This window comes from Psittacula echo (genome assembly GCF_963264785.1).
Source record: "Psittacula echo genome assembly, chromosome: Z".
Lineage (NCBI taxonomy): Eukaryota > Metazoa > Chordata > Aves > Psittaciformes > Psittacidae > Psittacula > Psittacula echo.
In genome coordinates, this window is record NC_137742.1 from 75,230,614 (window position 1) to 75,258,105 (window position 27,492).

The 27,492-nt window shown below is 39.5% G+C and overlaps 1 protein-coding gene across 1 annotated transcript in view; it reads right to left on the bottom strand.

Moving 5' to 3' along the window:
- Nucleotides 1–1,592: 1,592 nt before the first annotated feature.
- The window catches only part of ACOT12 (acyl-CoA thioesterase 12), a gene marked incomplete at both ends in the record, with an annotated part of 32,833 nt that continues 6,933 nt past the window's right edge, over nucleotides 1,593–27,492 (bottom strand). The window contains 13 exons of the mRNA XM_080638345.1: nucleotides 1,593–1,745; nucleotides 2,559–2,685; nucleotides 3,713–3,841; nucleotides 5,225–5,358; nucleotides 10,510–10,593; nucleotides 12,078–12,138; nucleotides 12,525–12,580; nucleotides 14,368–14,518; nucleotides 15,857–15,976; nucleotides 19,977–20,127; nucleotides 23,152–23,284; nucleotides 25,295–25,396; nucleotides 26,354–26,414. Coding sequence (XP_080494471.1) covers nucleotides 1,593–1,745; nucleotides 2,559–2,685; nucleotides 3,713–3,841; nucleotides 5,225–5,358; nucleotides 10,510–10,593; nucleotides 12,078–12,138; nucleotides 12,525–12,580; nucleotides 14,368–14,518; nucleotides 15,857–15,976; nucleotides 19,977–20,127; nucleotides 23,152–23,284; nucleotides 25,295–25,396; nucleotides 26,354–26,414 — 1,462 coding nt within the window. The remainder of the gene's footprint in view (nucleotides 1,746–2,558; nucleotides 2,686–3,712; nucleotides 3,842–5,224; nucleotides 5,359–10,509; nucleotides 10,594–12,077; nucleotides 12,139–12,524; nucleotides 12,581–14,367; nucleotides 14,519–15,856; nucleotides 15,977–19,976; nucleotides 20,128–23,151; nucleotides 23,285–25,294; nucleotides 25,397–26,353; nucleotides 26,415–27,492) is intronic.

The following is a 27,492-nucleotide window of genomic DNA, read 5'->3' on the forward strand; positions in this document are numbered from 1 at the left end:
TCTTTCTCCCCTGATGTGCATGCATTCAGAGCTGAACATTAGGTGTCTCTGTTCACTAAAAATTGGTCCCACAGAGACTTCTCTACCAATTCAAGAGCTTGTCTGCCATCATCTGCACACAGTAAACGTGGACAGGGCTGGGAGAGCTAAGCTCCTGGTTAACACAATCTAAGGCCCTCACTCTTTTCTTTACCTGCTGAGCCAGGAGGAGGCAAGCAGGGCCTGGAGGGGGCTGCCCTGAGGCTGCTCCCTAGACTGAGGCAGTATTGCACCTTACTCACATGATAAAAGTGATCCAAAACCAGGCTCTGGATCTACAGTCTCTGCTTCAGAGCCAACAACCAGGACCTTCTCTACTTCATTACTAAAGCAAAGGTTATGTCATGCAGCATACAGTAGCCAGCCTTTGCTAGATGTAGAATATGGCACTGATTTCACTAGTGCTTTGGTTCAAGGTTGCGCCCAAGCTAAACTAGTCTGGTTGAGAGGCCAGATGACTCCTAGTGCTGCTACCCAGAGGGCTTCCAGGCCTCCTGCTGCTGTCTCTGCTGCTGCTCTTGGTAGACATGCTGTACACAGAACGTAACCTATAAATCACTGCTGAAAGCTTTGACTTGGTTGTAGGTTAAAAAGATGTGTTTAAGTGGGAACTGGACCAGACCCCTAGAGCTCTCACTCTAGCAATTAGGAGACTACAGTAAGATGAAATGGCAATGCCACAGCTCACAGGCTTTGATTCCCTTAACACCCCTGCATTCGTGTTATGATTCAACTGCTGATGACCATACTTGTTTTTCTGAACACAGCTCTTCAGAGCAAAAGTCACAGCCAAAACCAAACTAGACGCACCACAACAAAAATCTCTGAAACCACTCCTTTTTCATCTGTGAGGGAGTGGATCCAAGAGTCTCACTGTTCTGCATTTATGCAGTGCTCTCAGAACAGTCTTGCTCAGAGCTTGCCAGCTGGAGGTCAACAGTCCCCAACATAACAGGAAAGCTGCCTTTCTGGAACAATGTCTAAAGCTGTTCCAGAGGCACCGTAATAAGATTTGGATTTGTAACCTCAGAAACAGTATTTTATTGTAAGTCAACAGATAAAATAGAAGTGTTAACAGTTGAAGTTAGCAAACACTAACAACACGGGGTGTAATCAATTTACAGGTAACAGGTGTGCAAGAACCTGGATAACCAGAGCACTGGGTAACCTATTTAGCAGCACCACTTCTCTGCAAATTACACTGGGTGGTATTTACTAATTTAAAACTTCAGTGGATGCAATTCTGTTCAATGTAACATTAAAATAGTGAAATAATCTCATGAGCTACAGTTCTACTGAGCCACGTTCTGCCTCAATTTACGTAAAATTCATTAATGCAATCAAGACAGAAATCTGTTTGTTTAATCTTTTTAAAGTTAAAAATTGAATTTAGAGCCTAGCCTAACCTTAGTTTGATAGAAAACGCTTGTACTAGATATCCTCATCTAGCCCACTATTGGCTACATGATCTAAAGTAACTAACCTGTAGGAAAATGATTGACACACATGCAGGAATTTAAACCAGCACTGTTTGATCATATTCAGAGGTTTCTTCAGAAATCTGTTTTCAGTTTCAACTTGCTGTTGTTCATCTCCAGGAACTTCATACATTCCAAAGCAGTGTCTTCAATGGATTTAGATGAGCCAGTAAGATTTGCAGCAAAGTAAGGCATAACACCTGATGTCACTTGATTGAAGTAACATACCTGTTTGAACAGAAATAAATGAAACTAAAAAGCATACAGATTGCAATAGTTGGACACTTTTTCAGAGGCTAGATGAGTATCAAAGTTTTTATGAATGTGAATAGAAACACAGAGTGCTTCTGAAACTGAAGGCAGTAATTATCAAAAAAAACATGCCTTTTTTACAGTACTTTAGTGATCTCAGTGTCCTCACTACTGACAGGTCCTCAAGCATCTGTAGGTAAATGCACCCAGCAGTGCAGCAAGAAACATTCTGTGTAACCTGTTAAATAGATGTGCTTTATGAACAAAGCTGTGGCCTGAAAAAAGAATCCTGGCTACAGAGAGTTTCTGAATGTTTTCAGAAACATATTTCCTTCAATGGAAGTTATTACTTTCCCATGCAAAAGAACACTGGTCTAGAGATGGGACTCAGGTCACATAATTTCTTTCATGTCAAAGTTACAGTTAAGCATTTAATCTGAACTGGTTCGTTGATCTTCTTCTGCAGCCAGAAAAGAGATGACCAGTTTAATGCACACCTTCTAGAAGTGTATTTTAGGGTTGAATGATTGACTGACTGGAGATGCCTGGCCACGTCTAGTTTAGATTTCATTCCTAACATTCAGATTGGCCAAAGTTGTACAAGACAGATTTCACTTCATGGAATAAAGAATGTGTTAATAGCCAGACTTGAACTCTGGGGAAATCAACTCTTTTTTTTGTTGTTGTTGTATTACTGATTCTGTTCCAGACTGTTAGCAAAAATATGACTATATGCGCATGTAATATTGCAGGAAAGGAGACACAGCTGAGGTCTGCAGAACTACTCACTGTACAGGAGCTATCACTGTCACTGTAGATCTGGAATCCAGCACAGAGGATTTCACTTCTCCAGTATTCTGAAGAAGGTGGCATAGACGTGAGGGTAACTGACTTCACAGCTACTATGTAAGGTTCACTGCAGGGCAAAGGAAGAATCAAACACTTCTTCAAGAAGATGTTAAAAAAGATACATGTAAATGAGTACAGAGTATGCATGGTTATACCAAAGATGTCATTTTCATATGAAGGCAAACAAGCTTCTGTATTTTTAAAGATATATGTTAAAAAAATTGGTTTTGAGTCTTGTGAAGGCTTTATCATAGCGTCCCACCAGGGAAACTTCTGTGGAAAGCCACAGTACAATCATCCACATACAGCACCTCTATTTTTTAATTTATCCTGCTCTCCACAACCCACATTTACGGAATCAGGGCCACAGAGCAACCCTTACTGAGATGCTTTACAGTGTGGCCCCAGCAAAGGTAGACAGGATTCAGTTTCCAGATGTATGGGGAGAAAAGCAAGCACAGTTTACAATACTGAATTTTAGAAGCAATATTCTGTTGAAGAATTACTAATGTAAGAAATTGAGACTAAATAGGAAGTTACACCAGATGGTCCCATTTATCCGTTTTTCATTATAAAGGAACAAAAGGAAATCTAATGGGGAAAACAACCATCTATGTATCTTAGACTGATCCATGGGCTTTTTCAACCAAATTCAGCAGCAAAATTTACAGATACAATAAATGTGTCACACCGTGGTTTCAAGAAGGGCCAATCACTTCCTTGAGTAAGAAAATCTTCAGAATTACAGTAAATAGGATTACAAAGGAGCCACTTAAACAGACAAACTCCCAGTTATGTGCTTCAGCACACTGACAGGCCCCCTGGGGCATGCCTTTTTCCGAACTGCTTGTTTGGAATTCTGGTCTATTTTCCCTCATGATAGAAGAGTCATTATCAAAAAAGCAATACTGGACTACACTACAAATTTTTGATGCTCTGAATTTACTTCATTGCACCTTCATGTTGCAAAACAAATCTGGTTTCTTAAAAAAATAAAATCTTTGCTACTCAACAGCAGGCCCAGGTAAAGGTCAACAGTAATCAAAACTGAGACTCCAAAGTGCTCACAGTTAAACTGGAAACTGCATACTCACCTTGCCTTAAAGGGCCACCTTTGAGACACAAGAATCACAAAGTCTCTGGGTTTATGGCCAGTCATGGGTGGAGAAGTAACATAATATATTTTGTCATCTTCATTCACAGCCTGCAGGACCTTGCAAGTTCTGCAAATACATTTAACACACACATGCAGACCCTGATGTATGCAACAACATCTTCTACAAAAAACACTGTACATACATATATTCCATCCTAACAATAAGCCTATAATATTCATGTTCAGGCAGCAAAGAAGAGGGGGGAACACAGAGTGGAAAATTGAGGTTTTTCACACCACCTCATTCATTTGACACCACTTCTCTATCGCACAGAATTGTTAAAAAATGCTGCAAGGTGCTGCAGTAATGTCTTAAAAGCATACCTTTTGCACGCTGTTTGGAATGACATTAGCTTCCAAGCTGTAACGCACTTGCTGAATAACCAAGTATCACCCATCTGACACACCACAGGAAAGAGAGTCGTAAAATTTTATTCAAAGTTGTGTTCTACTCGGTTCAGACAGGACCACTCTTTCACTGTCTTTGGAAGTACTGACCACTATCTCTTGAGTTTTCACTTCAAAGAAAAGTCGGAGTTTTCCTATATATATTTCATCTCTGCAATAACCACTGGCTAAGCCAGTACTCCATTTTCACCAGTCAATCAGGCTCCATGGCAGTCAAATGAAAGATGAAATTTTTTGCTGTAGATATGGATAGTCAACTTAGTATTTCATTGTATTTCATTTGTTACAAGCTATAAATGCAGCAGACTGTAAATTTTCAAATATCCCTATGATTCCACTATCACCCTCTGATAAAAATCTTTCAGGGCAGAATGACTAACAGAAAAAAACCTTTTCATTTAAGACAATATTCACTAAATATGATCAGTATTATCAATTCAATTGTTTCTAGTCATTATTCTACACCATATAAAGTAAATAAAAAAATCTTAAACACCCTTTACAGCAATTCTGAAACCCATTTCAATTCAGATAATCTTTAAATGATGTTACTTTTCTTGAAATATGCATTTTGAAGAACTCCATTTCTCGATTTCTCACTTTGACTGTATGAAGCTGAGCATTAGTGTCCCAGACATTAACATGAAGTAGTCCACAGCTTTGCCTTACTTCTTAGAGAGCATGCACAATATATCCACCTCAAATTACAGGCAATTTACTACAGTTAAACCTTTTAACATACACACATCTAGGCACAGAATTGTATTCATTTTCAAAAAGGATAACCTCTGCCGCAGCTCTTTCTTTTGACAGTCCAGGGCAACAGTGTTTTAAAATCTGATTAAGAAGAAATCAGATTTTATTTTTAAGGTTAAGCCCCCCCAATCCATACTCTGACTAATTAATCTTTAATGTCAACTTCTTACAGCAATTTCTTCTTCATTAGGTAGCAAAGTCTCAACATCTCAAAAAATATTTGTCTCAGAAAAGGTTAGCTGTCAGTGGATTAGAACAGTCTTAAATTCGAAAGGTAAGTTCTTACAAGAAATGTTTGTCCCATTGTAAGCGTAATGTGAAGTCAGACAAAAGAGAGAAAGCTAGATGTGATGGTATCTTCACTTGCATTTCAACTTTGAATGACAACATTTCACCCTCCTCGTGAGTCCATATTTTTATCTGGAAAAGTGTACAACATATTAGAACCAAAGAATGATTACTATAAATGCTTTAACACTTATAAATGTTACACATTTATGACTTACGCAGATTTTCTCAGGAGTACCTATTAAACTATATGTGGCAGATGAAATGCAGACATGCAGTTTTACATTCAGATACAGCACAATGTAAAATCATATACACTAATAGCATAGTGACATCATGGAATTATAATTACATCTGGTTAGGGACAACTGAATTAGCTTGCAAGTGGAACTCAATGAACTAGAGGCCAGTATGACCTCTTTTTCACACCATGCATACACAGTCTCTAAATACCCTTTACGCGGCAGGCAACTTCAAAAAATTGAGTTATTATCAGTGTGATTTTTTTTCTGTCAGGACACGAAGATGTCGTCACTTTCATATACAATAGCAGATCCACTTAGGAATGGAGGTAAAAGCCTCTTCTCATCTTTCCTACAGGATGTCTCCTCATAAGGGGTTCAGTTCACTAACTCCAAAAGCCAATGGGGCAAGCTGAGGACCTCATGCAGTTCTTTTTGTGAATCTGGCATCAGTGACTGGTGACAGGAGATTGGACTTTTCATACCAGAGCAAGTCAGTATCAGTCCAGAATTCTACTATTTTCTTAGCCTGGCCCTTGAGCGAGGCTGAGTTACAGAAATACAGCATAAATATGGGAAAACAAGGAAAGGTAATATGGAATTTACTAGGAAGGAATTCCATTCAATTTATGTAAGGTATCTGGAAGTGTTTGTCACTTAAAGCTTTCCAGAAATTTGAAACTACAGACTAGAATCCACTGGATGTGGCACTAGTGAGCAGGAACAATCTGGAGAAAGGCCACACTGGATGAGACGAGCATCCCTGCAGCATGTGTGAGAATTAATCAAAATAAGACAAACCAAGCAACTGCCCCCTGCCATCTGGATTTTGGAACATATCCAGCAATCCTGTGCATTGCATCTTTGAGGAGCTTATCTAGAAACATTCAAGCAGGAACAGATTTTTACAAAAGCACTTTCCAAGCTTAAAAGGGATAATTTTAGATGACAGATGACCTCCTTGATCCACCTCTCCAACCTATCAGTTCAGTAGCTTGTCTTTAATGAGTAATTTGTAGAGTTCAACTACTTCAGCTCCCTTTTACATGCAGATTAGCCACACATTGGCCTGCCCTCTTCCCCTAAAAAGACTCAACAATTCTCTTTCCAACAGGCTTCCCTCCCCATTCCCCCCCACCCCTTCCCTATTCTTTATTGTGATTAAGAGCACCTACAGTTAAGGATATATTGAAAAACTACTTCAAAACAGTTTTGCCTCTCTTGTCTCACACTTGCAGTGTCTCGTCTTGATTATTTTGGGTCTATTGCTAGTAATAGGCCTAAACCCTAACACAGAGAATGCAAAATTACTAACCTGTACATAACAATCACACACAATCATTGTAAAAGAAGGGCTTGGTATGTTCCATAGCCCTATATAATGGAACAAGTTGAGCGGAAAAGACTGCTCAGCATTAGTGGACTTTATTGCCAAATTAAGATGTGATGTTCTGATGATGCGGTATGCTAAATTGCTTCCCAAATCCTAGGAAGTTTAAAAGATTTTCATTTCTAAGTGATAAAAAATTAGTAAGTTTCATCATCTCTTGATTTATTTTTTTTTTTTGCTATATATCTTTTGGCTAATGGAGCATTTGTGCAACAAAGAATTTGTGTGTTTTCATACCTTCATGTCTTGGCATACGGAAAAAAAACCAGCATAACCCAGCAAGTACCTTGCTGAAGTAAAAAGTAAAGTTTGGCACACAGCAGAAGGCCTGAGAGCTTTAGTAACCAGCTACAGGATGCATGAATCAATACTGCTCTGAGGCATAGAAAGGAAATCATGTTTTAGGAGTCTTCTCCTAAGGAAAACAGTTTGTGCAGCTGTTAAAACATCTCCCTGCTAAATGAACACTGGTAAGGCTATATTGTTACTATATGCCTACAAGTCTTGTGGCTCAATGTCAAAGTGCCACTTTCTACCTTCAAAAGTCGTCAATCAAATTGGGGTCCTTCCAGTTCTGGAGAAAAGGGAACAAATCCTCAGCATATACAGAAACACACACTACTTTGTAAAACCTACCTACTAGAATATTTCTTCTCAAATACAGTTCAGTCTAATGTCCTTGACAAGTCTCCCCTGCTATAGTATGACTGCCTTCAGGCAGAGCATTGACCAGCACTGCTCCTAGATTCCTACTATTTTTGATCTCAGCCCCTCCCCAAGAAACCATTTAATGGACACTGAAGAGGTCTGTTTGAGTGGAGATGCTGCTATGCATGTCTGTAAGAGAAGGATAAGTGGTTTTCTGTGTCTACATCACTGTACAGACCAAGGATGAGGATCAAGACCTGCTGCATGAGTGCAGAGCACATAAGACTGGTAGGATGCATGTGTGCTGGCCTGCAGTGTTTAAGGAAAGATTCTGAGCTAGGTATAGCTTCTTAAGGGATATCCGCTTGTGCTCATGTTTGCAAAAGTGACAAAAGTGAGCGTGAAATGGTGATAAGTGCACCAAACTCACACTATCCAAGACAGTAAGTTTCATTAACCAGAGCTGGCCGAAACCCCTTCCCCTTGGAGCTGCATCTATACCAGCATTTAGGGATTCAAGCATGTATCTAAATTTGACCAGAGGAGCTGTGTGTGTAGGTGAAGTTCAGGATTGGTTTCACTCTCACTTTCTCTATCAAAAAGCAAATCTAATCCACACTGTATGTTAATTTAGAGGTAAACATGCAGTTACATATGGCAACAAGTATACCCTCTGCCTACTGCTGACATCCATCCACACTTTGTCAGCAGTTTACTTTGTGCCTACAAGTAGATGATAATAAGAAAGAAGACTTACTAATGGAATAAATCATACACAACAACTGAAGTGCCTACAGTCATGTAACCAAAAGTATGGTTTGCTATCACTGCTGACTGCATATATCCTGTGTATATGCAGTCGGCATATATCCCAGACAAAGAAAGAAGAAAAGCAGTGTGCTGCCCTGGATCCCTGACACTTCTTAAAGGAGTATCTTATTTCTGACAATGCCAGATTATGCAGAAATGTGCAGAACAATAGGAATAGATGGTTAGTCTTCACCCATTGACAGCACCAGTGTGATTTCCACCTTAACCATCTAAAACTGGTTAAATCATGACACCATCCTACATCCTGCCTGAGATTTTGCTGGATTTAAGATACTTCAATTAGATGAAAGAACAGCTAGAAAAAGCTACTCGAGATTTTTCACGACATGAGTCCCAAGTAGCTCAGAAGCAGATCTTATTGTCAGGACTATTTTTTCCTGATATCCAAAAAAGGGCAGAAAGTTCCACACTTCAGTAATACTGCAAGGTACCTGGTGGCCCATTGAGAGAAATGAAATCATGCTGTTTTAAAATCTCATCCAGAATGTGCATGGGGTTTGGGTTTTTTTGTATGAAGTATTTTTTTTCACAAGATTTAATGCTATTTGTACTACAGGTTTCAAGCATTTGCTGTTAAGAAGGAAAGAAACTGAGATTATGACACTGCCAGTGGATGCAGAAAGGAAGTTTCACATGGATAATAACACAGTCTTAGCAGAAGCTTGAAAGTAACACTCAATTTTTCATTCTGATTGTTCAAGCTTGCTTTTTTGAGGATGAGTTCTGTCTGTCATTTATTTGGCACAACAGGGTTTACTGAAACAACCTACACACAGAACTGGTGGATTTGCCATCACTGGAATTCCTTATTAATTGTACGTATTGTCTTATTCAAGTAGCTTACTGACTAGAGGCAATAATCAGTAAGTGAAGTTTCATAACCTGTGAGATGCAGGAGGACTAACCATATTTCAGAAACCAAACCTTAACAGGTATCTCTCAATAGTTTGGGAAATTTGCACTGCAATTAAGTTAAAATAATTTTCCCAGCTGAATTATCTTGCTACTGGTTTTCTTAACAGCATCTTCCTATCTTAAAACTGACTCACGTAAGATTCTTTAGTGATTTTGAGTTTACAACACTGATCAATGAACAGGGAGGTGCTTTGCTTTGAGGCTTCTGTAACATTTTAATAGAAAAAGGACAGAAGTAAAAGTATCTGGAGGGAAAATTTTCACAGAAAAAGTGGACAGGACAATGGGGAATGGTTTTAAACTGACAGAGGTGAGACTGAGATGAGATCTTAGCACGAAGTTCTTCCCTATGAGGGTGGTGAGGCACTGGCACAGGTTGCTCAGAGAAGCTGTGGCTGCCCCATCCCTGGCAGTGCTCAAGGCCAGGTTGGACGGGGCTTGGAGCAACCTGGTCTAGTGGAAGGTGTCCCTGCCCGTGGCAGGGGGTTGGAACTGGATGAACTTTAAGGTCCCTTCCAACCCAAACCACTCTGGGATTTTGTGATTCTACTGAGTAGACAGGGACTGAAAAATGTGGTATATAAATTCCTGCCACCTGCCCACAGGGAATGTCCACTTGGAACTATCACCAGATAATGCCTGCTACTCAGAAGTATCTCCCATGCTGCAAAGCTGGTAAAGACAGTATGTTACAGGGTGCTGCACAAAATTCAGGTATCACAGTGACATGAGATACCTAAATCTAAATGTAAATACAAATGTAGATACTTACACCACAGATCATCAACAGCACTGACTCATCAAAGATGTCTAAGTTTGGTGGAATCAAATTTCAGTGGAATCAAACCATCTGGCAAAACCAAACTGCAAAACCAAGCATGTCAGTTGTGGCGAAGAAAATGCCTCACAAAAATGAGATACGAGTTTGTTTGCATTTTTACACTCTCCTTGAGTGCTGCTCAACCACCACAACTGATCAGCTGCCTGCAAGTCTGCCTTTCTGGGATTCAAGTCCTTGTGTCCACCAGCCATTCCGACCATCTTAGAAGAACTCCATGGTAATTACAATTTGCACAGTGTTCTGGACAATCAGAGACTGCTTTGCAACATTTCCGGTAACCTCTGGGAGTTTTGGTTTTCAGCCCTAGCCACAGTACCTAACACTGTCAAAACAAATGTAAAACATTGCTTTTCTCCACCCACCTCTCATGGTGAAACATAACATGGCTATAGAGCTATCCACAATTATGCACTTACATCATCCACTGTACTGGTTACTTCCCATCCTGGTTTTGCTGCTAGGTGTGTCAATGCAGCTATATTGCTGTAACTCTCATATGCCTGTAAATTATAGAACCATAGAATAGTTAGGGTTGGAAACGGCCTTAAGATCATCTAGTTCCAACCCCCCCCTGCAGTGGGCAGGGACAAAGTAAGATACATTTCTGAAAATAAAGGAACAAGTTACATTTCACTGAACACTGCGGAAATCAGTTGTTCTTTTTCTATCATTACCCTTCAATGGCAAACAAATGTATATTGTCCTGTAAGTGTTCCTTCCAGAAAACACAGTCCAGTGTTTCTGAATTAAATACTTTCAATAGCTAGATTATGTGCTCATATTGCTGTTGGCAAAATAGCCCTAATTAAACAACAACAAAATACTACTTTTGGCTTCTCCAATTATAAAGCAGTGCAGAGAAACTGTGACCCCCAGTGAGATAATACAGGTAAACCTCTCAGACCACTAAATTAATGGTTTCATCCATCTTCCGCCTCAGGAATTAAAAACTACTAGAAAATTAACCTCTTCATTGTGATCTAGCTGTGGTCTACCTTGGCAATTGCTTTAGACAGCATGCTCAGATCAGAAAAAGTACAAATATATTCATTATTAATGCTTGACTACAGTGGACAGAGTTCTCATTTAACCACTGTAATAAAGAAAATACAGCCTTAGAGTCTTTAATGACAGGTTTTAATATTAAAAAAATCTTAAGTAAGCTTTTTTATCATTGTGCCCATATTTATATTTTTTGTTTTGCAGAAAAGAAATGCTGCTTCAAACAGCAGAGATGCCACTGTTAACAGCAAATCACTTCCTGCATTATAATTCTTTTTTTTTTTTTTTTTTGGGTAATGGAAAAAGACCAAGTAAAACTGCTGGGAGCCACTGAGATCTTAAATGCAATGAAAATTTAACCACAAAAATCTGGCACTGAAAAAAGCATTTAGGGTGTCTGTAAATCCACCTAAATACAGGTTTCAAGTTCATCATTATTGATTGCATGTTTACACTGTTTCACTATTCATCTGTCTGTTGATTTGTCTCTGCCCCACCTTTTAGCATTTAATAAATGGTCTTCGCACAGCAATTGAGAAAGTCAGTGGCTGGATAAAGCAAAAAAAAGAAAAAAAAAAAAGGAAAACCACAACCTCCCCCAAGAAACTAATTCCTCCACAGGACAATTCAGCTTTTTAAAAGCTGGGAACACCGGGACATAAATCTGTAGGAGACCTTACAGCTTGGCTGCCTAAGGGATCACTTGCTAAAAGTCCATCTTAAAGCCATTTTTTATGATTTGTATGAAATTTACTCTTAAATCAATAGTGAAGGATTTTCTCTCTTTTTTTTTTTTTTCTAGAGGGATAAAAAAAGAAAGTTGATTTTATTACACATTGATCCATTCTTCTATGATTATGTTAACACTTAAGTACAGACAGTCCACTTTGGAAACCGGTAGGTACAAGTGTTATACACACCCAAAAGTATACAAATACGCCATTTTATGCAACCAGACAACAGGACACGATCTACAGATTACCTGGTTGCTTTTCTCCCAGAGGTCAGAAGGTTTGTCTACTTCAGCAGATAGTATGCATTTTCTAAAACAAAATTCAAAAGAAAAATTATAGCATGAATGGTTCTTTACACTTTCTATATATGCTAGAAACAATCAGTTCTACAGGATGAAGTGTCTTCTAAATCTTTTACAGGTATTTTATCAATTTTCAGTTGCAAGACAGGTTTGCAATAACTCCTTTTTCTTCCCAAGACAGGGAAATAAAAAAACTATAGAGCAAAGTATTTTTGAGACAAGTAACCTCTAATAATTTCAATGCAACTTCGACAAAACTGTTCGGAAAGTTAAGCACCACAATAGTTACGTTTGAGGAGACTTTCACTATTAAATAAATGATTACTTTTTTAGAAGATACATTAAAAAATTAACTTTTCAAAATCAAATTCTCCTTGTAACTCAACTATATACCTGATTAGTCGAATTCTCCTTCGGGCAATAGCTCCACGGTATCGCCTCATACCATCCTTTACAAAAAGTAAACCAGACAGTAACACATCTGATTATTTTAGGACACAGTCTAAAAAAAAGACAACTAAAACTTATTTCTTACAGATGGACAAATGCCAGAGATGTATTACAAATAAACAACATACTCTGTATATTGACCTTTACCCAGATTCGCCTGAGCAAGTGGTTTTCCTCTGACTTTACAATATTCCCTTAAATTTGCACCAACAATCCAATAAAAAAGTTGTAGCACAGTAGCCTGTTCCTAGCACTCTTTGGTTTTAAACCAGTGGCAGCTGGGCATTGCACCATACATATTGTGCGCTTTCTAAATGTGCCATCCACCAACTAAATTATTAATCAAATTCATCAGCATCTGATGTTCAAAGCACAAAGGAAGCAGGAAGAACTCCTGTTTTAGTGCATATGGATCTGGAACACAAGCAGCACTGCAGATGTGATTTGCCTGTTCAGGTGGCAGGTCTTCCCTTGTTATTATTCTGCACCAGTGGATGTTTTTTTGAAGCACAGAAGCGACATAAGAATATATATCATAACAAACTGCATTAAAAGCTAATAGCACTTGTTATCTAGAAGGACATGCCACTTCAAAAAGCTTCATTTCCTCAGCTTTTAAGAGCTGACATGCAGCTTCTGGAATAAGAATCTCCAGATTAGTGCATCCCAGCCTTCTTTAAACTACATGATGTATTTTGAAAACATCTCTTGCCTGTTTGGTAGAACTCTGCCATACCAGCTGTCACTTAAGACCACTGAAAGTTTAAACTACCTTGAGCACATAACTAATTTTCCAAGATTTGTCTTCTTTGCTCTAAACAAATGTGCGTGCATGTTCTTATCTTGATGTTTGTGGATGCCCCTCTAGGCAGGTCTTTAGGGAAGCACTACGTTTCTGACAGAAGCTAAACTGCTATGGCTTCTTTTGTTTGTTTGTTTTCTTAAGAGGAAGAGTCAGTTCTCCCTCTTTGAACACCATGTAAGGGGCGGTAATGAACCTTACAGACTCGGCTAGTACACAGGACACCTTCATTTATTTGTCCAGTTGCCATCTCATAAAGTGTAAGTTCACTGACGCTGAATAATCATTTAATTTCTGTCCATGCTGGCTCTCTAAAAATTCCATAACTGGAGCAGTGAGATTAATGACGGGTGACATCACAGCAAATAGTATTCAAACTGCTCTGAGTGCTTCATGAACCACCTTCAGGGAAACATATGCTGAAATCTCCATGTCAAAGGAACTGGAAAGCCTATCCATGTCATGGGATTCGACTTCTACAGATTTTCTTATTAATTCTATTTCTCACCTTCATTAAGGGTTTATAAAAATAACTTTTGTTCACTAAACACTTAGGATTTTCATCTACAGTTGGTGGAGGTTGCACAGGATAGGTATAGACAGGTACAAAAACCTGCAAAAAGCAGATTCTTCTTCCCTATCCATTAACTACAGAATTTATAACGGAGGGTAGTGACCCTCCACGACACCTCTCAGTTCTGGATGACTGAAGTTAACAATGAAAAATTGCTCACTCAAAGACAAACATTTCATGTAGAGGATTTTTCTTCTGTGAGAAAATTTTAGTGCCCTGTTTAGTCCTCCATTTCCCCAGCAAGGAAAATGCATGCCACACAGTGGCTGGCTGTGTGACATGCAGTGTTCTAGGTTGGACCACATAATCTCATAGAGTCATAGAATCAACTAGGTTGGAAAAGACCTTTAAGATCATGAAGTCCAACCATCATGTATGCATTCATGCTACTCCTGAGGATGAGAGCTGACCTGTGTAGTAGGTTTGATTCTGGGGAGGGTGAGCAGCTCTCCATTGTCATTCACAGCATTAAAAATGAGAAATGCGCTGTTAATGTGCCGTGCGTGGTTCTTGATCCATTCTTCACAGTTATAAGCCTCGACACGGACACCAACCTCCACACTGAAATGGAAGTGTAAATTAATTATTGAACTACTACAAGTGATGCAGAAGTAGCTCTGAGACATATTAAAAAGGGCTGCTAGATACCTTTCTCTACGAGGGAGGCCTGACTCAAATAGCTTCTGTAGCGTACAAAATAAATTACTCAGTCTGGACAGAAACATTTCAGAAATAAAATAATAGCTGGCACTAGCTTGAATTAAGTAACAAAATATGACCACCAGTAAGCATACTGTGAGAACAGACAGCAAAAGTGAACAGGATGATATTGATTTGACATTCAGCAGAATCGTGGTATGAAGGCAATTCATTCCCTGCTAGCATTCAGTGGGGCCAAATACACTTATCAAGAAAACAGTCACAGAACAGCAACGCCAGGGCAACATTTGCCCCTTGTACAGAATTTGGAGGAGGAATTACTTTAGCTTCTGCTTTCTTGCAGCTTGTCTTGGTACACCTTTTGCAACTTCTGAACATGTCCTTCTACTGGGACAGGGTTTCCACAAGATGTGTCACAGCCCTGGCATAACTTAAGAGTCTGTTGGCCCAAAGCCATGCTATAGATGGGGAAATAGCCTAGCAGAGGAATGCTATCCTGTTGCCAAAGGTTAGAGGAGAGTAATTCTCTATAAGGCAAACACGACTGTAGCCCTAGTTTTGTAGAGAAGGTAACACATGCATGGGGAAATGAGAGTAACCATTAGCAGGAAGGCTCTCTGCATGATGGGTCAACAGCCACACCACTAAATTCCAGGAGCAGGCATTCAGTGTGCTGAAATCTCTGTTTCATGCTTACAGTGACCATATACTCAATTAAAGATAAAATTTCAGCATGGGCTGCAGCCATTTATTCCAAACTGCAACTGGCAAAGCCTCACCTCTGTGTACACCCAAATCAACACTGGGAAGAAATAAACAAAATAAAGCATGAATTTTGCTAGCAATAAATAGAACCTAGATCTGTAAACAGATGCCAAGACAAGAAGATCCTGGCAGCAAGCTTGAGTCTTAAGAAGAAACAAAGCTGGGGGATCAACTCATCTCTTGAAAATCCCTGAATTTCAAAGTTACATTCATTGTCTGAATTTGCAGGATTGGAATTTTTTAACAAATGGTCTTTAAATTGAGAGTGAATGTCACAGAACAGTTTTTTAAAACTAACACTGAGAAAAGTAAAAAAAAAAGCACACACAGATAGTTACAGGTATATCCCTGAAAGCCCCAGCGGAAAAATCATTTATTTATTATTATGCAAACCCTACAGATAGCTGCAACCTGAAACACACATTTAGGCTGGTGCTGGACAAGTCAAGGAAGACAACCAGATAAGGAGCTTACCTATTCTGAAATGTATTGTTCACAATTGCATTGAAAACAAGGCAGTCACCCACGACGGATGGTCCCCAGAATTTAAACATATTGACTGATTTCAGGACAGGATATGAATGACAAAGGCGGCTGAAAAAGAAAGCAGAAGAGGCAGAGAGCAAAACATACAGTTGCGTTAAAAAACCTCGATGCTAGATTTGAAGTGGGTCGTGATTAGAGAAACAAGGTTTGTGCAACCTAGAAGATCACTCTATTACTCTAATTTATTCCATAACCCACTGAAATACAGTTAACATGTTCAGCTCCAAGTGCATAAAATTCCAGCTTCAAACATAATAGTACCATTTATGTCATGCTGTTTCATTTTCAACACACTTTACAAACACTGACTAATTCTTGCTGCTTGATACTACCTTCTTTTGGAGCCAGATCATGAATCGTTTACCTACAGAGTAACCACTTACTTTACAGAATTTCGTTAATTTCTATATGACAGCATGGGGAGTAGGATATTGTTCAGTATGTAGAAAAGCCAGATCATAAATCCTTTAAATGATTAAAAGAAACCTGAGCAGAAAGGTTGAGCTCCAGAAACAATGTTCAAGCAAAACACTGTCCGTCTGCCTACTTAACACTTGTACTGTTTTGCTTGCTTATCAGATGTTTTCTGCTAGCATTATATGAAATAACAATTAAAACCTACTAATGTAACTGTCAAATGCATAGTTGGTTTTGTTGGGTTTTTTTGGGGTTTTTTTTATATTTTGGTCTGTTCTACTAAATTACATGCAGTTCACTACTGGTGCTGAGCTGGGAAACACATCTTCGCACATACAAAAGAATATAACGACGCTGAAGTGATCACTTACTGATTCAGAAACTGTTGGCTAAATTTCAAAAGCTGAGTGGACAACAGTGTATTACAAACACACAAATCTTAGTAAGCCTGTTCCCTTTATCCTTCTGATTGCATAGTGTGTCTGCTCAGCTGTCTTATTTCAGACCTAAACCTCCACTGTGCTCAATTATGTGTAGTCATGTTCAGCTAGGTTGTCCTACTGTATCTCTTTGTACTCTCATGAAACAGGCTGTAGCCACTGTGGTAAAACTTTGCATGTCTAGTACAGAAGATTGTCTGTGCCAGGCAAGTACCCTTTCCACAAGTATACTCATAAAGCTGCCCTTTAGACCAGTATAGTGGATAAACAGATACACACCTGATCAAACCCAGTCACACAGCTAAAGGAAAAATTTTGCTAAAGAAAAACCTTTGCAATAGTGCGTCATCTACACTAGGGAATTCTAAAAACTCATCGCTTCTCTGACCTTCACAGACGTTCCAGGAAAAAAATTTGCAGCACAAGTACAGGTGAAGGGTTTGTGGAATTAGGGTCTCATTTGCATGCTTTCTGGAGTGGGCAAAAATTAGGTTTCTTCAACAGGAATGCGAGCAGCAGGTCGAGGCAGGGGATTCTCCCCCTCTGCTGCGCTCTGTGGAGACCCCCCTAGCAGTCCTGCATCCAGCTCTGGGGCAACAACACAAGAGGGACATAGAGCTGTTGGAGAGAGTTCAGAGGAGGCCATGGAGATGCTGTGAGGGCTGGAGCAGCTCTGCTCTGGAGACAAGCTGAGAGAGCTGGGCTTGCTCAGCCTGTAGAAGAGAAAGCTCCTTAAGGGGAGACCTCAGAGCCAGTGCCTGAAGGCACTTGGAGAAGAAACTTGGAGAAGGGCTTTTAACAAGGGCCTTTTGTAGGGACAGGGCAAGGGTGAATGGCTGTAACCTGACAGAGGGGAGACTGAGGAAGAAGTTCTTCCCTGTGAGGGTGGTGAGGCCCTGGCACAAGTTGCTCAGAGAAGCTGTGGCTGCCCGATCACTGGCAGTGTACAAGGCCAGGTTGGACAGGACTTGGAGCAACCTGGTCTAGTGGAAAATATCCCTACCTGTGACAGCGGGATGGAACTGGATGAGCTTTAAGGTCCCTTCCAACCCAAACCATTCCATGATGCTATGATTCTATGACTCAGGAGTTATAAATGTAGTCAAAGTCCCAATCTTTACTGGAATCTCTCTGGATCACATGAGTAGGGAACAATACACAATAATGCCATTTATTTTTGGACTTTGAAAAACCACGGTCTGTCCTCATGCATGTGTGCAAAATCCTCAGTAAGAATCTCATATGCATATCTGAGAATAGATTTTTCATTGTGCAGATTTTAGGCTTGAAAATGCAGTTTGGTAGCATTCCTACCTTTTAACTCAACTGCACTCTGCAAACTAATGCACCAGAATTCTCAAAAACACACAAGTACCTGTAGCTAACTAACTGACTGATACATCTTTCTAACAGACTAATAGATTTAAATGACTGTCATTTCATTAAGTTGCTTCTCTGATTTTAAATGCAAAACAGTGATCTTATCTACAATGTTCACAAGAAAGATGCAAACACAGTATTACTGAAAATAAGGGAGGCAAAACCCAGAAATTAGGCCTAAATATTCCAGTTTTCCTGGAAGACTATGCCCCAAATACTTATACTGCAAGTGTATGAAACACAAAAGTACAGATCGAAATCAAACTAGTATTATTAATATTCAAATGTCTTTATTGCTATCTGCAATATTTTCATCTACTATCCAGACAAAAAATTGTGGGCAGGAGGGAAGTGGGATAATTTAAGGGTGAGTAACCTTTAAAACACCCTTAGAAATGTATTTGTCAAGCGTCAGCCCTCTTGTGCTCCTCCATCTGTTTGTGGCCATAGCAACTCTTAATTGGCACCTTCAAAGGTCAGGTCTAATTGTGAGTGGCCTAACAAAAGGTTTGTCTCAAAACTAGCCATTTCTCAAGCATAAAGCACAAAATCTCTTTTTTTAACAAGGCTCTGTCACTAGCTATTACTCCTGAAATTTTCAACATGACGAATTGTGTTTGACATACATTAGTTCAAACAAAAATTTTTCAGTACTTGGTTTGCTGATGTTTTCCTTTTCTTTTTGAACGTGTGACTCTCACTAGATAAAATTAATGAAAAATGAAAACAGGTAAATATTTTGGGTCGTATTTTGGCAAAGATCTGAAAGAATCCCTTGGAAGCCAATAAAATGACATACTTGTGTAAGGTCAGTGCATTCTAATATTACTAAAACTAGCTGTTTATCCAACCCCTACAGAAAATCTGTTGTTATCTGTACAACTACTGGCTACAAATCGAAACTAAATGAATAATGAATGGGAAAGTCATTTAATTATTAAAGTTAAAAAGTGAAAACATATCTAACATCCCTGCAGTGAATTAGGTCACTTGGTATGCAAAAAGAATTCAAACTGAAACTCTCTCTAGTTTTGCTAACAAAAAAAGCTTTGTACAGCGTCCAAGAACAAGGAGGGATAAAACCAACAGCTTTATTTCACTAGAAGAGAAATTAAATTATTTTAAGTCTAGGCCAAACTGACCAGCAATACTAGGCAGTGTTACAAAAATACTTCGCACTTAATACCTGAAGATGACAAAGCCCTTTAAAAAGCCAAAAATATTATGACCCATAGGATGGGGACTCAGACTGAAAGGTCAAATGACTTTGAATTGTCAAATGACAATGCATGAGGTTACGCATCCACTCTGTGTGTGCACCAACAAAACAGAACCTGTTTCGATTCTTTTTCTCTGACTTATTCTTTCTTCTGGCATAAGGATCTGCAGACTAATATTCAGAAGGCTGTTCACTTTTGGGTATCAGTTGATACAGAGTTTGTACTGGTTTTATCCGGACTTAACAAGTAACCATACATTTAAAACAATGCACCAACCACCAGGACGGCAAGCTTCTATTCTGATGTCCATTGCTGACTTTCTACAGAGATTCTCGTGAGAAGAACACTGCCTCTTTTGCCTTAGGGTCTCCATGTGTAACAGAAGAATAACATTTGTCTCCCACAGGGGTGTGGCATGCTGTGGGAACTGTACCACATGATTACTTCAAAGGCCTCCTGCAATCTTAGAAGGAAGAAAAGTCACAAAGGCTTGGGTCTGTATTTTTCATAAAATAAATCCTTGTGAAACCCTTAATGTTAAAATCACATCCATTCAGAACCATGTGCAAAGACTATGATATAGAAAAGTACCTTGCTGAAATACTTGCCACTGTCTCCATCCAAGCCATGATCTGGCCACCAAAAGTGTTTCCATGATGGTTTGCATGAGGAGGCTGGACAAGCTCACTACTCTGTACATGAGTAAGGTCAGTTGAAACTCCATCTTCCTCTTCAAAAGTATCTGAAATATGGCAGCAATGTATTAATGAATTATTTCAGCTAGTAACTATGATAGCCAAGAAGAAAATACCCCGTTACTGAAGTGTGCAATTTGCTTCAGGCAATACTGAAAAGAATTAAAAAAGAAAGACAAAGAAGACCTCTGTTTTTCGCAAGGGAAGCAAGAGGCTGAAGATTTGCTCTCTTCTTCAAGAGACATAAGTGGTAGAGGATGGTGCATGCTGCAGTCTGTCACAACAGTAATCCTTCCCAGCCCCCCTACAACCTTTCAAGAAGTGGTGTCAGAAGCAGTCACTGTGAAGCTTGGCTATCTGTGAATGCAGACAGCCAATAGCCTGTGATTATTCATGGTTGCTATGCATGACCTCTAATGGATGTTGTCAGAGAGTTTATGTCAGAGAGTTCAAATGACTTTGATAGACTTTGACCACCATATATGATGGTCATCTGTGTAAATGTGTCTAATTAAGGTTAGGCCTGATTGTTTCAACAAATCTTGTGATTACCAGAGACAATATAGGACACACAAGAGTAAGAAATACTGATCTGTATCAGTAATGATCTTCCATTATCTGAGCATTTTGTAGTTCCATTTTCACGTTTAGCTATACATCCACATTCTTTTTTTGCAGTTATGTTTTGCAAGATCAGATTTAGACATGTGATGATGCCAGTGTGCATCTGAATTGTACTTTTGACTTTTGCCATAATTAACTGAAGTTATAATTACATGAAAGTGTGGACATATTTGACTAACTCGCACTTTGGACCTACTTAAGTTGTTGCATAAGATCACTCAGAAAACAAGCTTCACTTTATGGATGTGATTTATATCTATTTTGCTACCTGGCAGCCTTTACACACAGTATTTTCTTCTCTCTTTCCCCTGTTTTGCTTGTTCTGTCTCCTTAAGGAGGTGAATTAGTGCTAACAGTGATAAGATCCTTCGAGGAAGTTCCTAGGGAAGACAGTGGAAACAAAATCATCAACCTCTGATTTATAGAATCATAGAATCATAGAATAGTTAGGGTTGGAAAGGACCTTAAGATCATCTAGTTCCAACACCCTTGCCATGGGCAGGGACACCTCACACTAAACCATGTCACGCAAAGCCTCATCCAACCTGGACTTGAACACCGCCAGGGATGGAGCATTCACAACCTCCGGGGCAACCCATTCCAGTGCCTCATCACCCTCTCAGTAAAGAATTTCTTCCTTATATCCAATCTAAACTTTCCCTGTTTAAGTTCTAACCCGTTACCCCTTGTCCTGTCACTACAGTCCCTGATGAAGAGTCCCTCCCCAGCATCCTTGTAGGCCCCCTTCAGATACTGGAAGGCTGCTACGAGGTCTCCACGCAGCCTTCTCTTCTCCAGGCTGAACAGCCCCAACTTTCTCAGCCTGTCTTCATACAGGAGGTGCTCCAGTCCCCTGATCATCCTCGTGGCCCTCCTCTGGACTTGTTCCAACAGTTCCATGTCCTTTTTATGTTGCGGACACCAAAACTGCACACAATACTCCAAGTGAGGTCTCACAAGAGCAGAGTAGAGGGGCAGGATCACCTCCTTTGACCTGCTGGTCCCACTCCTCTTGATGCAGCCCAGGATACAGTTGGCTTTCTGGGCTGCGAGCGCACACTGCCGGCTCATGTTTATTTATTCTTCGACCAACACCCCCAAGTCCTTCTCTGCAGGGCTGCTCTGAATCTCTTCTTTGCCCAACCTGTAGCTGTGCCTGGGATTGCTCCGACCCAGGTGTAGGACCTTGCACTTGGCATGGTTAAACTTCATAAGGCTGGCATCAGCCCACCTCACAAGCGTGTTAAGGTCCCTCTGGATGGCATCCCTTCCCTCTGGCGTATGAACCGAACCAGACAGCTTGGTGTCATCGGCAAACTTGCTGAGGGCGCACTCAATCCCACTGTCCATGTCACCGTCAAAGATGTTGAACAAGACCGGTGCCAACATCGATCCCCAAGGGACACCACTCATTAGCAGTCTCCAGCCAGACATCGAGCCATTGACCACAACTCTTTGCGTGTGGCCACCCAGCCAGTTCTTTATCCACCGAGTGGTCCATCCATCAAATTGATGTCTCTCCAATTTAGAGACAAGGATGTCATGTGGGACAGCGTCGAACACTTTGCACAAGTCCAATTTGTCTTTCATGGTATTAAGCTGTTTCCTATGGGGCAGTTACCATGAAGACAAATAACTTGTTTGCTTCTAGCAAACTAGTCTCTTCAGTTCTAGATAATCTTATTAAATTGTTATGACTAGAATCTATATTTACAACAGGTTTAGTCTTTCCTCAGTAAAACCACATGATGTCTGCTGTTTATATGTGGATGCTCCCATTTTCCAAATATCAGCATATTTCTGAACTGCTGTGAATAATTTCTTTTGCAGGGGAGCTCAGCAACTTTTGAGTGCAACTGTCTTTAAGACCAGAGATAAGAAATAAAGACAAACCTGCCTGTAGCTCAGTTTTTCTAATTTGGTCATGAGGAGTTTAAATTTCTTTTACCTGTTTTGACCTCCATGTACTGAAGCTTCTTCTGCTTCTTGGTAATGATCTCACAAGATAAACAGAGTTCTTAGTGCTTTCTTGCAAAGACATAGCTCTAAGCCTGAGTGAATTTTATCCTCCTATCTATATTACAACTAGTGTCACAGGACTTTTGCAAAAAGGAAACACAGGAATTCCAACATAGGAATTTCGCAAAATTCTGTGTGAACTGTTAAACCTTACACAGATAACATACATGAATACCTGCATTTCACATCTATTTAACACATGCTTAGCCTTCAATCCTGCATTTTTAAATCTGGAATGTCTGAAAGACAAAGAAATACCACTCTATTAGAATAACTGTCTTACACACCCTCACAAATCTGGCAGATGCTTTTTTACATGATACCACAATGTCAAAGAGCTCTACTCAGGCATTGTGTCTGCTTTTTTCCTCCCCTCCAGCTGTTCAAAAGTCATTTGTTCCATTCTCTATGCTGACCACAGTAATCACCTTCCTTATTACTCTCCTGCATTAGGTTCTGAAAGACGTGTTCATAGCCCAGTCGGATTCTTCTTCTCTCAATAGCCAGGCTGTGCTCCAGGTGGTCTTCTGCAGACAGAAGCTTTACAGGTTCTAATTCAATCTATGCAAACAAAAAATAAAAAAAATAAAAAAATGTTCTGAACACCATAATCATAACAAAGTGTACTTTGAGCTTAAAATGGCATCAGCATTTTCTACAATCTTTTGCTATCAACTGTCCAAGATGACAGGTTCTATTAATACCAATAAGTGTAGAGTTGAAGTTCAAGAGATTCTGCATTATCCTTTCTGAATCACTTGTTAAAATGCAATAACAAAGTGCTTTTAGCTTTTAAATACAAATGCGCATGACAGCACATGCAGTTTAAGACAGTTCTCAGAAAAAAAACTGAGAAGATCTTGATATGTAGGTCTGACTACTGATTTTTTGTATCAGAAAAATAATCCAGTTGCATTAATCAGTCGTATAGTCTATGGGAAAGTGTACCCCAGAGCCGACTCCCACCCACAACAGAAATAGCTCCCTCTATGGAAAGCAGAAATACTCTCCATACTCACATAGCCTATTCCACCTATCTTGAGGACCAGTTTTCAAAGAAGCACTGAGGTGTACTGATGTGGAGGAGAAACACATGAACACCCAGCACTTCATGCAGCTTCAGACTACAGTTATGCTCAAAACTGCTACTTGTGCTCAGAGACACACCCTTCTCTTGCCAAGATCAGACCTTCTGTAAGTAAAACTTCCCATGTATGTCAGTTCAACAACAAACTCAATCCAAACCTGTACTCACTTAAGAAAATTATTACATTTAGATAAATACTGCAGAGGTGCCACTGAACAGTCATTTGTGTGACTTGTCTGCAAGGTCTACCCTCAGAAACCTGAAAATAATACACAAGCACTGCAACATGGACAAATACAACATTTTGTATCCTGCACTAGTGCTGCTCATGTTTCTCAAGAAGGCTCTGAGTCTTCTTTGCTCAAGGTCTCTTGCAGCTTCCTTGCCTCCTTTCTGGCCCTTCTCAACAGCTTCCTAGCTTTTTCCAGACAGCCCCACTAAAAGATTAAGATGGTGAGTGCATACTGTTGCTCTCTACTCAATTTTAGCAACAGTTGTTCAGAAAAGTGGATTTGAAAAAAACATTTTTTAATTTCTCCAACACTTTAATTTGTGATGGAATTTGAACTGAAGTCTCAAACTCCCTCTGGGGTGTTACTGTCTTAAGCCTAACCTTATTCATCACCAATTTAATCCTGAATTAATCTCCCCAGAAATTTGGGCAAAAGGTAAATGGGTAAACGGGTTGATGCCACTGATATGATATCGAATCAATAATAAACAATCCTTACTTTATGCTATTTTGACATTTTCAGGTTAACCAATTTAGCCATTAACCTTTCCGAGACAAGCTGGGCTTTAGTTTTGGTAAAACTGCTCTGATCAGTTTCTTCTGCAAACTAAGCATGAGAAAGGCCTTTCTCATATGAAAGCTTTAAAAGAACTGTGCCTGCTTGGCACAGCAATGTGAAGGCTAACAGTACCGTGACTGATTTCTAAATGTCTCCAGGGAGCCAAACACTGGAGAGAAGAAACAACATTGGCTTGAAAACTAATTAACATAAATGGCAAAGAATTAATTTAGACTGGAAGCTACCTTAAAAATAATGTCTTTTATGTGAATAGTGATGTCTGAACAACCTCTTCAAAAGGGGAAGTAAAGGATAAAGAAACCCCACCCCAAACGCCCTTGCAGGTTTCAGAATGTAGATAGATCAGTAACTCAAAAGGAGAGAGACTACGCAGACTCACAAGTATCTCTCTTCCAGTGCTTGCCTCTCTCAATATTGCAAAGACAGTAGTTCCATTATTAGCAAACATGAAACACAAATGGAAACAATAAAAAGCAGCCTAGGAATTTCAGAACAGAGATGTGGGAAAAAAATGCATCTCCATAAAGTCTGCACTTCATACTGTTTTCCTATTACTTATCAGAATAACAAGTATGAACATTTTAGTGTGTTTCACAACCAGAAAAGTTGAATTATTTAGCAAAAACTAACTCAGTCCCAGTAATTCAGCATAGAAGGAAAATGAAGAAATACCTTTCCAGCACCAACTGGTTTGGTTACATATGTTGCATATGCCACACTCACAATTTTTTCAACATTAGTCAAAACATCCTGTACCACAACCTTGATGCCAACCTAGAAGGAAGAAGGTAGTGAAGAAGGAGACAAAAAGAGTATTTACATCATTGTCAGCTGAATTGAGACAAAATGGTGCAGTCTCTTTAAAGAAAAGAAGGTAAAAGAACTGCTCTGCTACCACTGAGACATCTCTGAACACGTAAGAACATCACAATATTCACTGAGCTCTGAAAAGTGTTTTAGTACAACTGTAGGTATGCTTAGCATCACTTGTAAGATAAATTAAAAAACAGGAAAGACACTTAGATTTAGTAGTATGGATCTCTCTTTCCATTTACATGTGTGCCATTTGGAGTCCCTGAGATCTGTATGAGCAGAGAAGTCTGTATAAACATATAAAACTCGAGGAAACACTTCAAGGTGAAACAGTGTAATTGATCCTGTGTGACACATGCCCGACATGAATCAAAGCTTCTGACTGTTTTCTAACTTTCAGGACAAGAATACATCCTCTGTGAGATGCACCACCCTATGAACAAGAATTGGGCTTGGACATAATGCAGAGAAACTGAACCTTAAGGTTCAGTTATGATTTCAAGTAAGTGATTGGGCAATGCATTGCATACTTGCTACAAAACGAAGAGTATATTTTTGTATCATAAGTTTCAAATATACTTAGAACTCCACTTAGCCAGTGGATCCTAGCTCTGACCTAAAGACTGCTTAAAGGTCAACTGCTTTGGAATGAACCAACACCACCTACCCATCCTGTTCACTACACCTGCCAAATATTTTAAGTCTTCGGAGTCCAGTTTCTATTTTGACACTGATTATTTTACAGGAAACATGCAACTATAATACACATTATGAAAACACTTTAATTAGGCAGATATTCTTTGTGCAGATATTCTTTAGATATCTGCACAAAGCTCCTGGACCAAAGCTGCATTTCTCCATTCCTCCCACCTAACTTCTGTTCTTTACGTAACCGTCAAAATAGTGATGATCTCTTACCTCCATGCTGGTTTTGAATGCTCTGTTCACCTTTGCTTTGATGGTAATAATTTGCCCAACCCTGTTAAGAAAAATAGCATGGTATGTAATCATGCAGCTTCATAAGGGCTTGAACCTGCCTCTCTAGGTATTCCTAATAGTGAAGAAAATCTCATTAATCAGTCTGTGCCTTCCATCCCATACTGAAAACGCACTGAAAAAGGTCTAGCTCTGTAATTTGTCAGACTTCATTCATGCTCAGTAACAATTTTAGTTGTTCAGAAAACTCTGTAAGCTTAGTACTAGTATTTGTTCTCCTGTGTGACATCACGCATGCTTCAGGCCCCATGACCTCCAAGAAATTTTGGCCTACATTCTGCTTTTGGTCAAAGAGATACGTCTGTCTGCAAAACAAGATATATCTATCATACAAGATACACTCCTTGTATATTCTCTAGCATACAGATACATGTACATGAAGAATACCAGGAGGAAAAGTGGTGTTTCACACCTTTGAAGGATGGGGAAAGAGGTCACTGCAAGTTTTAGCCAAGAACAGTGCTGCAGCATGTCCCTTCTGTTCTCTAACAGCACACTTGTGAACAACTACTCTTCCCCATTTACCTACACAGAATCCCCAAACAGAATTGTATCTTTCTACCTAAACAGTATCAAATTTAAATGAGAAACTGATTTATTTCCTTCTGGAATGTCTAAAGTACCTGTTACGTGTTGGTAACAGGAGTGACACTTGTTTTCAAACCCCTAATATCCTACCACAAGGCAGTGCTGAAAGGGAGGAAAGAAGAGAGTTTCCCCTAAAACTGCCTTATTGAGCACAGCAATAAAAGGACATGATGTGCATGGTAAGTCAGAACAGACAAAATAACTAGGCATTGGGCCACTGCCTTCAGGGAATTCAGACAGACTGACAATTGTACATATCAGTCCCAGAGTAGGCTAAACGCAGCTAGCTACATGCGAGTCGTGAAAATGTAACTCAGACCACTTGAGTACCTATGAAATTGGCATTTATAGCTAACAATTTGGCACAGTTATGACCTGAGTTTATATTAAAAAAATTTTTTATCATTTCTCCCTGATTTAATGAATAGGGTTTTGACATATAAAGATACCTGGCTTTTCTTAAATTGCTTCTC